Here is a 10,236-nt window from a genome sequence, read left to right on the forward strand (position 1 = left end):
CAGAGAGCACAGAGGAGGAGCAGTGATTGTTTGGGGCTCCTCAGGTATCAAAAGTAGGGGCAGGCCTTGGCAGCAAGGTGAATACTTCAATTGATTTCAGTTGTGAAACTTGTAGATTCAGAACAGTGTTGATGCCAAGTGGGTTCCAAAGAGCCAGAGCCTGATCACTGGCTGTAAAAATGGGGCTTTGCATGGAAGCTGAATGGGGAGGGAATCATTTCCCTGCACACAGCTTAGTACATGGCAGAGTACTAAGGTCTGGAAGGACAATGGGCTCAGCCTTTCCAGATGCTGTTATTCTTCCTCTTCCCCACTCACATTTCCTCACTGCTGCTTCTAGGCCCCCTTTTTCCAAGCTGGAAGATTCCTTTGAAGCTCTCTCTCTCTACCTTGGAGAACTTGCCATCCCCCTTCCCTCTGAGCTGGAGGAGCTGGACCACAATGTGAGTGTGCAGTATGGACTGAACCGGGACAAGCTACCTGAGAACACCACCTAGTCCGCTCTTCCTGCTGCCTGCATCACTTCCATTGAGCTGGGATGAGTGTCAGGGAGGGAGATGCACTTCAGCCACTTCCAGGGCATTAACGGGGCACCACGCTGTGCATTTGCTGCATTGCCTCTCTCTCCCCACCCAGTGCCCCTCCTCTTGGACATCCTGATTCACTGTGGATTTCTGGCGTGTTTCAGAAGCAAAAAGGGCTGTTTCCTGCCAACTGCACCTAGGAAAGCTGCTCAACACTATTTTTCTGGCTTGAGAAATGTTTCTCTGGCCTTTTCAGGCTTCTTTACTGTGGTGCCTTAGAACTTGGCTGCAAGCTGTGAAGCCACCCTGGCCTGTCTGCCAGGGGTGGAATTGCTATAGGAGACTCTCCTGGGTAAGGACCAGCACTTCTGGAACTGCTTCTCCCACTGATTGCCCTGCTCAGAAAGCTGGGAAAATTGGACATCCAGCAAAATGCCCCACCAGGACAGCACATGTGTATGTTTGTGCATGTGTTTCCCAGAATAACTCACTGAGATGCTGACCTCCCACGTGCATCGGGGAGAGTGTGAAAAGCCCCAGGAACTGGGCAGCTCTCCTGAAATACCTTGTCTCTGGGGAAGCATGTATGAATTTTTGTTTTGGTTTTGTGGTTTTCTTCCCTGTCTCAGAATACCTCCAAAAGCCTGCCTAGAAACACTAAGACTGAGCTCTGCTTGCCCCTCCTGATGGTGAATGAGGCTGGCAGCAAATGAGCCACTGGGGCATCTTCAGACCCCACGCCTGCAGTGATTTTGCCCGCCCCAAACTTTAACCCAGGTGAAAGTGTTTGAACCTGAACATGTAGAACTGCACTAGGCACTGGCTGGGGACATTCCTGGAGTGCTGAAGCTGCTTGAGCTCCCGGCCTGTGGACGTGACAGAAAGGGCGGCAGAAGGTGCTCGTCCAAAAGCCAAAGGTTTGAAGTGGCTCAGACCTTGTGCATGGACAACAGCAAAGGGGGACTTGCCCAAGGTTACTTAAAGGATGGACTTGTCATGAACAGAGAAGTGCTGGAGAATGTCCCATCCTCCCTGGAGTGGCAGCTGGAGAACAAGTAATTCAGTTGCCATTACCTCATCCTTTCCTGCAGACTGTGCAAGTTGCTCCCTTTGAAGGTCCTCCTTGCAGCTGCTGCTGCAGCACCTGAACTGATTCTCCAAGCAGAAACTTTCCTCAGGGTCATTCCCTGCTTTGGGGGAGAAAAAAGGGCTTGGAGTCATTGGGAGGTAGGTGGGGGTGTATTTTCTTCCAGTACTTCTCTTCCTCCCTTAGTGGGAGAGGAAATAAAGCTACTGCTGCAGTAGCTCATATGGTTGGCAGAACTGAACCAAAAGCTGGATCAAGTCCTGCTCTTAACTGGATTTCTAGTGTGCTCCTTTTTCTCCCCTCCTTCCTTCAGCATTGAATGGTGGGGAATGGGTGTTAGTCTTTGCTGTTACTTTGATTTCCTCCCCCTACCCATGAGTTTAAAGTATTATGTAAAAAAACATGGGACCAGCCATCACATGACAACAGGTGTGCAAGGGGGGATTGTTTTTAGTCTATGTAGTGGTGTTTTAGAAACACTGGGGACTCCCTGTGCTGTGAGTCAGTGGAGGAGCCTCACTAAACTGGGTCCAGTGGATTCAGCATTATTAATAGGATTTGCCCTTTCATTCCCCCTCCCAGGCTGGTTTGTGAGGGGACTCCTGAAGGGGAGAGTCCTGGGTGATGTGTGGGTGGGGTTTATGAACTGTGATTTGCACAGCTCCACGCTCTAAATTAAAAAGCAGTAAGTGAATGCTGTAAGAACGAGATTTTGTGGTCTCTGTGTTCAATAAAGCCGGAAGCTGTAACTTTCTCAGGTTTCATTTGTAGTCACAACATGGCAACATCAAAACCGCCCAGGTGAGGTACCATCTCAAACACCCAAGAACTGCAGAGTCACAGTGCAAGGGCTCTGTAGGACTATTTACCTGGAGAAGTTGTTCAGTTCTGTTCATTGGTTGGTTGGTTTTTAAGGGTGGACAGGAGTCAGCAGAACATGGAGCCTCCTTATGTTTTCCTTTTCTAGTGCAGGGATAAAAATACAGCCTGTTCTTGGAAACCTCTTATTCTGAAATATGTAGTCCAAGGGGCATTTGTTAAAACAACAACTGAACAAAAATGCTCTGTCAGTGCCTCCTGGAACGCGCTGTGCTCCGTCTCCATCGTGCTTCCCAAGGGAAGGAGCTGCTGCTGAGCAGCACCAAAGCAGAACTGACCCGTGTCAGTCAGGAAGGGGCTGTAACCACGAGTGTCTTCCCACGGGCCAGGCTGCTGAGTCACCAGCTGCTTTTCAGGAACAGTGTCCCAGTCCAAGACCAGCTGCTGGCAGCAAGGGAGACAAGCTCCATGCCCCGTGTCTGCTGGTGAGGGAAGGCACTGCTTGTAGGGATTTACTTTTGGGCCTGGCAAACTGAAGTGGCATCTTCCTTTCTCCTCAGCTCCATCTGCAACAAGCCGAAGGGTGCTGCTCTGGCAGGGGAATGCACAGATGAGCCACAGTCCACACAGGTCTACAGAGCATTTTTCTTTTAAGCTTTAATACAAGGTAGCACAGTCTGCACCTTCTCATAATGAGGTATTTAAAACATTTTACAAAGAAATGGTATTCAAAGGCATTTAAAAATAAAACATTTCCCTTTTCTGAATCAAACGTTAACACTAAAACCCCTGCTGCCAAGTGCTGCTCCCTGTTAGGCCCACAGCTATAAAGCAGATGGCTAGAAAACTTACTTGAATGGCTTGAATCCCCTGAGGTGGGGATGGGTGTTTCCCTGAACTGGCCTTGCCTTGGTGCCACTTGGGAGACACTGCAGCAACCATCCCTTCCAAACCCCCAAAATGCTAATAAAAGTTGTTACAAAACCTCTCTAATAGGGCCACGCTCTGTAAGTAGTCTTGCTGCACAAGCTGAGTGTGTGTGGCAGAGGCTGGGCCAGGAGCCACGCCATGACTTCAGGATCTTACAAAACAACTGCCCTGTCCTGCCCTTGGAGCCAGAGCTGCTGCATTGTGATCTGGGTGACCACAGCTTGGCCACTCTGTCCAGCACTGGCTCTGTAGGAAGCCAAGGGAATTCCAGAGAGGATGTTATCCATCCTCAGTGTTTAACCTGTTTTAAGTAACTGAAGGGCAGTTTGTTTTCTTCACAACTATCTACTGCTGGCCCTTGGTCTCCTGATCTGTATAAGTGAGCAGGAGGCACATACAGACCACCTGGACACCTACAACTGTGGCTGTGCATGTAGCACCACAGGGGAATGGAGATGTGGCCTCAGCCCTGGAAGACCTGGATTTGTCAAGAGCTAGAGGAGAGCTTTTCCAAACTGACACTGGGGCTAAACACACTGCTCCTGGCCAAAGACATCCCTCAAATAAACTCTTCCTTGGAAAAAAAACAAACCTGATCCAGTAGCAGGATTCTGGACAGTGTTTCCAGCTCTCAGCTACTAAAGCAAAAAGGCAGGAACTATAATCACTGATTAGAGTGTAATTATGTAGCTAAGTCTGACCTGAAGCTCCCCTCAGTCCCTGCAGTACTGCTCCCTCCTGGGGTTCCAGGCTGAAACTTAAGAAACAGTGCACACCATTAAATAGGAAAGGAACAGAAAAAGAGGAAGCCAAGACCACACTCTGGGCTATGGGATCTGTGGCCAGTCGTGAGCCTGGCTCATCATCCCCCCCAGCTCCTTGGCACACCATGGAGATAGGTGGGAGGAAGCAGCAGGGTCCACCACACCAATCCCTAGGCAGTCCTGCACTGAATGGTGCCCCTCCAACAGATGGTGATGAATAGCCCATTGCTCTGCTCCTCTGCGTCACCCTCAGCCGGCGTTCATCGAAAAGAAAACAAAACAGAAATGAACACACGCACCCCCTGCACTCACAGTGGGAAGCTGGAGGCTTTGCTCAGCCTGCATGTCCTGCCCGAGCCACTCAGGCACCAGGAGTCCCCGCCTGCCCCATGAGGGGGCCGCTGCCCGTGTCCTCCCCGGGGGTCTGGGTGGTGTGCACCACGATGGTGTTCTCCTCCACCAGCTCGCACGCGGGGTTGCTGAAGGCAGACAGGGGCAGCGTGATGCGCTGCATCTCCCGCTCGTAAACCTTCTGCTCGTGCTTCTCCTTCAGGTCTTTCCCCCTACATTAAAATAGAAAAAAAAAAACGTGCATGGGGTGAGTGCCACTGCCTGGAAGCAGAGTCTCAGTAAAGGTGATAAAGAGCAGAGTCCCCTCCTCTCTACTGTAAGATAAACAGCACTTTCAGCTACTTAAAAAGGGCCAAATATATTCCCTACTGTAAGCAGAGGACCCCAGCTGAGCATCTTTAAAAATCAAGCAGCCAAGTGAAGTCTGTCCCTCCCTCCAGCTGGCTTATTCGCTGACATTGCTGCTGCTAAATGATGACTGTAAAGCCAGACCTCCCCTCCAAACCACAGAGCTGCCATATGTTTCCTTATCCCTTACAGTCCTCCAGCACTGCCTGGTGCAGGCCCAGGGGAGCAGTGAGACAGTGCAGAGCCCACTGCTGTGGAGAAGGGCTTCTGTAACCTGCTTCATCTGAAACAAATACTGGAGGTGGTGACAGCTTCTGCTTTTTGTTGCAGCAAATTAAGCTGTCCCTGAAAGTATTAAAGCTGACTTCAGAGCTGGCCCTGCCTTCTGCTGCTGCAGCTAAAGCCTAACTCCACAACCAGCTCTCAAACCTACCTCAGCCTCCTGCCTGTTGCTAAGGGAAGGAACACCTCTGTAATTTGTGCTGAGGAAGAGCAGCTTTACTTTAAAAATGGATTTGGCATTAATAGCATGTTGTCTCCAGAAAAGCTCTGTATACCCAAAGCTACTAAACCCATTAAAGGTTTCTCACCACACCTACCCAAACCTGCCAGCTTGCACATGCAATTTTGAGATCAAGGCAAGGAGGGAGACAGTAAACCTGCACTGCAGCCCTGCTGTGAGCAATCTGTGGCTGGAGAAGCAAAACTGCATTTGGACAAAGTCCAACATCGGTCTCCTGCTTCTTCCCGCCAAGGAGAGCGGCGAGGTGGGACAGGCACAGAGCTCCTCCCGGGGCTCGTGATCCCAGCCAGGCAGAGCTGCTGGGGTTTCCTGTCAGCATTTTGGCTGCTTTTCAAAGCTGCCTACGAGCGTGCAGCAGCAGCTGCCGTCCCTGCCAGCACACAAGACAGCATTCTCTGACGTGACACCTCAAATCAGATTCCTCGACAAGCAGCGCTCTGTGTTTTGCCCCTTATGTAACACTCCTCCCTCTGTTTTTTTTCTGTCGGCATTTATTATAAACACTTACATAAGGACATGTCCCAGCTTGGGAAAGGGCTCCTTCTGCTTGGTTGTGTCAGACTACTGTCAAACAGCCAAAAGACAGAACCAACCCTCCCAGAGGAGGGAGCCTGGGCACTCGCTTGCTGCAGCGACAATCACTGCTATTTGTTAATCCTGCCCTCTCTCTTACAACTAAGCTGCTGCTGCCACTTCCCTCAAAGGCTGCTGAGCTACAAAAACATTTCCATCCAACACAGTGGATGAACAAATAGTAACTGAAGTGTGAATGAAAACTGACCTTAAAGTACACAGGAGCTTTGGTAAAATGAACTTTGACCAAAAAGAAGTGCTAGTTGGTATTCAGCTTCATAGGATACAATGCACGAGTGGCAAAAAAAATTGCCAATTGTTTTTCTTCTAAAGCTAAAACAGAGAAAGCAGGGAAACAGGTGGCCTGCTAGAAGGATTGTTCTTTTTCTGATCACAGAGGGCACCTGGGATCTGCTCTCTCCAGCTCTTGCATAAATTCCAGCTCCCCACAACACATCTGAGGAAGCCACATCAAGGCACATATGCACACACAAAAAAGCAAAGAATATAGAGGGCAATTTGAAACTTTAAATAGGACAGAACACCACACTGATGGGTGAAATGGAGAATGGGATTAACTCTTCAATAGTTCTTTCTTCAGTGGCACAAACAAAACTCTTGCTCAATGTTCCACAACCAAACATATGCTTCTGTCTCTTTTCCTTGGGATCTGATTAGGTCTGCAGGTGCTCAGACACTCCTGCTCTATACACACCAGCTTCTGGACAAATAAGAACAGCCACTCACCTCTTATAGATGTATCCCAGGACAATCCCAGCTCCGATGGCAATGATGATCACCATCATGATCAGCCCCAGCACATACCCTGTGAAAAGAAAAAGAGACAAAATTAGAGGCAGTACCTTTTAGAGCTTCAAAACAAATCCATCCTGCCAGAATTACAAGAATGGATCCAGCACATGATCCCGGGCTTGTACCTAGTGTCCCTAAGTCCTTCTTTTCTTTGGAGCTCATCTGCACTCTCTGACTGATCCCAATGACGGGCTGCACTGCGGCTGCCTCGCTCCGGGAGGGCAACGTATCAGCTGGTTCAAACACCTGCTCATCCTCCTGAGAAGCACCAACCTCTGCTGTAGGGACTGGGGCTGTGGCAGCTGTAGCATCTGTTGAGAGGAAAAAAATATATATACAACATACCAAGCATTGATAAGTACTTCAAAACAACATGTGTTTGTTCCCTCTTAAGCTATTGCCAGAAATTCTCCCAAAGTAGACAAGAAATGTACTCTCCTCCCCCCACTTTCCTTTGACATGAAACCATTTAACTAAGAGTCCAAGGCACCACCACAGATGAGAGAGAAGTCAGACAGCAGAACGAAACCCAGGTTCAGGGCATGAGTCCAGAGGATGCACAATGACTTTATTTAATGTATAGATCGATACACAGGCTGCAGTTTCAATCATGCTGAACAGACGTGAACAAGATTATGAGAATCTCCGTCCCAGATCTCCCAGGAGCCTATTTATCTCTCTTCTGCCTCAGTCTTCCTGACACAGGAAAGTCTGAGAGAAGGAGACTCCAGATGGTGTGAAAACAACGTGGGGATATTCTTCTCCCCCAGCCCCTCTTTGCAGTGGAGTAGCAAACTCCTTTAGTATGTTGGACAGCCTAAGTCGGAGCAGCCCTCCAGGCAGCACAGCCACTGATGAGTGTAAGGACAGCAAGTTCCTGCTCAGCCAGAGCCCAAAGGCACCCAAGGATGGACACTCAGAGCACAGGACCCTTCCCAGCCCTGTTTTTTATCACTGATGGTTTTTATCAACGGCATTGAAACATTTTCAAGGTAGCACCTTCTTTCATGATACAGTTCAAATGGAAGCTGTAGCACATCAGAAGCTGTGATAGTGTAGAGTAGGTATCTATTACCTGCTCTACAGGAAAACCCCTACTTTTTGGAAATGCTATGCACAGTATACATCCACACCTGAAAATCTCTCCACCAGGATCTTGCCCCACAGCTGGCAATAACTCCCTGTGGATTTTCTCTCTGCAGCCATTTTGAGGCCTCAGTGGAATGTGAAATGGAAGTACAGAAGGGGGATTAGAGACAGGAAATCAGAGTCTCCTGCACTGCACAGTAACTTCAGGTACGGTCAGCCAGGGAAGCTGAACTAAAGGGAGCTGTTGGGACACAGAAAGGTGCCCATTCTGAGGCACAAAAATAGTCAAACCCATTAGACACGCAAATTGCCAAAAGGGCAGGTAACTCTCCTGATCCCAAAGCTGCAGGACTGTTTTGAGTAAGGCTCTTTGCAGCAGAACATTTGTTTTGCTCCATCTTTAGGGAAAAGCATGCAAAAAAAGAACAAAGTGAAGAAAAGGGGAGGGTGTTCATGTGTGGGAAAAGTATCTACACACGAGGACAGCAATCTCAAGGGACAGTGAGTGCGTAAATCTTGCAGGACTCAGAAATTAGTAAACAGTTCAAAAAGCCCCAAGTGGCTGCTCTGGCGTCAGTCAACACTGACATCTCCTCTCCCTGAATCAGGCTTCAGCTACAGTTCTTTTGGTAAACTGTTCCTACTGTGACTATCCAGGAGGAATCCAGTGTTTGGGGTTTTCCATTTCTTCGTGTCCTCCCTTAAAATTCTTATTTTTTCCAAGTTCTTTCCCCCACCTGTATTCAAATTCCCACCAGGAATCGTTTAGCAGCAGGAAGCTTCTTTAGTCAGCGGTAACATGCCCCAGAGTAAGACTCTCCCAACACCTCTGCAATTCTTAGATGCCCAGACCTCGGCCCTTTTGCAACACAGCTAAAGAGCCCTATGGTGACTAGTGAAATATGGAGGAGTGGGGGCTTTCCACAGGCCTTTTCTGGCACAAATGGAAAAGCTGTAGGGGCGGAGCAAGGCACAGCTGGGAGGCAGATGTGCACACGCGGGGGAAGGCTGGAGGGGAGCCCCGGGTACGCCGCGTTCCCGAGGGAGGTGCTGGCGTAGCCCGGGGTTGTTTGTGCGCAGGGGGACCCCACCCTAGCGACGAACCCAGCCCCCCGCGGCAGGGGCTGCCCGGGCAGGGCAGGGCAGGGCGGGGCAGGGCAGGGGGGGCCCGGAGGGAGCTGCTCTTACCTGAGCACGGGGCGATGTCGCAGGGTCGCCGCTCGGGGTCTCCGGCAGCGTTTCGGACGAAGCACCAGGGCGCGGCGGCGCCGTCCGGGTTCCTGCAGCTGTTGTGGTCCTCGCTGACTGCTGGGGGGCAGCGGGGCCGTCAGCGCGGCCGCCTCACCCCCGGGACCCCCCTGTCCGCCTCCCCTGGACCCGGACCCACCTGCCGGCAGCGCGGGGCTCGGCACGCTCAGCCAGTTGAGGCACGGGGCGCCGCCGGAGGCCACTCGGCGGGTGCCGCGGTAGGACGCGCCGTTTCCGCGGAGGCACTCTGCGGAGAGACCAGCCGAGCCGAGCCGTGCGGGGGGCCGGCCACCGCCGCCCCCAGCCCGGCCCCCGCCTCCCCCACGGGGGTCTTCCCCCTTCCCCAGCCCGGCCTTTGTCCCCCACAAAGGGCCGCCGCTCACACTCACCCTCGGCGCCGCGGGCGGCCGGCGGCAGCGGCAGCAGCAGCGAGCCCAGCAGCAGCACAGCGCCCAGCGCCCGCCGCGGGGCCCCGGGCAGCATCCTCGGAGCCGCCGCCAGCCCGGCCGCGCAGCTCGGCGAGCCCTGCCCCGGCGCTCCCCAGTAAACAACCGCCGGGCTGCGCTTCCCCCCCCGCCCCGCAGCCGCCGCCGGGTCCTAACGCTGCCGCCGCCGCCGCCCGCCCCCGGGAGGGGAAGGGGCGGCCGCCGCGGGGCAGGGCTGGGGCCGGCCGGCAACCTGCCGCCGCTCCCCCGCGGCCGCACAGGGTCCCCGCCCGGCACCGAGCGCTGCGGTGGGTGCTCGGCACCGCGGGGCTGCTGGGCTCGGCAGGGACGCGGGGAAGCGCTGCCGAGGCGCAGCTCCGCGTCCCTCGGCTCGTCTCTGACAGTCGCAGGAAAGTCTTGGGCCAGAAGAGACTTCCCACACGGAACTACGCTTGAACCGCTGCCTGTGGCAGGGAAAGTGTTTGTCTTAAGGCACTTAAAACTCGCCTCTACCCTACACACTGCACCTCCACCTTAAAGGTTTACATTCTCACCTCTGCTAATCCATTGCTTTCCTTTGACTCCACATCCCCTAAGAGCTGTGCTTGCTTATAGAAAAAGCAAGGTAAACAGCATTAAAATGCCTCAAAGCAGTTCTACTGCAGGCAACCAGCCACTGTGATAAAGCCTCTCTGCAGACGTTTCAAATGGGTTACAATAGATACTTCTGTTCCTGAACACA

The 10,236-nt window shown here is 52.1% G+C and overlaps 2 protein-coding genes across 7 annotated transcripts in view; one reads left to right on the forward strand and one right to left on the reverse strand.

Annotated features, from left to right (window-relative positions):
• The window catches only part of LIMK2 (LIM domain kinase 2), a 31,424-nt gene extending 29,064 nt beyond the window's left edge, over window positions 1-2,360 (forward strand). For all 6 annotated transcript variants that reach the window (XM_032705762.1, XM_032705768.1, XM_032705766.1 and 3 more), the window contains one exon: window positions 341-2,360. In XM_032705762.1, the coding sequence (XP_032561653.1) occupies window positions 341-497 (157 nt within the window). In that variant the 3' untranslated portion in view covers window positions 498-2,360. The remainder of the gene's footprint in view (window positions 1-340) is intronic.
• A 703-nt stretch (window positions 2,361-3,063) lies between these two features.
• PIK3IP1 (phosphoinositide-3-kinase interacting protein 1) lies at window positions 3,064-9,552 on the reverse strand. Its single transcript, XM_032705784.1, has 6 exons — window positions 9,459-9,552; window positions 9,209-9,316; window positions 9,010-9,126; window positions 6,858-7,043; window positions 6,667-6,745; window positions 3,064-4,687 (listed from the first exon to the last, which is right to left on the reverse strand). Exons 1-6 carry the CDS (start codon window positions 9,550-9,552, stop codon window positions 4,486-4,488), a joined length of 786 nt encoding a protein of 261 aa, XP_032561675.1. The 3' UTR covers window positions 3,064-4,485.
• Window positions 9,553-10,236: the final 684 nt, after the last annotated feature.

The sequence above is a fragment of the Chiroxiphia lanceolata genome, chromosome 18 (genome assembly GCF_009829145.1).
Source record: "Chiroxiphia lanceolata isolate bChiLan1 chromosome 18, bChiLan1.pri, whole genome shotgun sequence".
NCBI classification, from domain to species: Eukaryota; Metazoa; Chordata; class Aves; order Passeriformes; family Pipridae; genus Chiroxiphia; species Chiroxiphia lanceolata.

What these genes read in the sequence shown, in the direction of transcription:
- PIK3IP1 (XM_032705784.1), bottom strand. Translation starts at nt 9,552, where the DNA reads ATGCTGCCCGGGGCCCCGCGGCGGGCGCTGGGCGCTGTGCTGCTGCTG. An exon ending in GGCCGCCCGCGGCGCCGAGG is followed by an intron (nt 9,317 to 9,458) that starts GTGAGTGTGAGC and finishes GTCTCTCCGCAG; the next exon opens with AGTGCCTCCGCGGAAACGGC. An exon ending in GAAGGACTTAGGGACACTAG is followed by an intron (nt 6,746 to 6,857) that starts GTACAAGCCCGG and finishes TTCTTTTCACAG; the next exon opens with GGTATGTGCTGGGGCTGATC.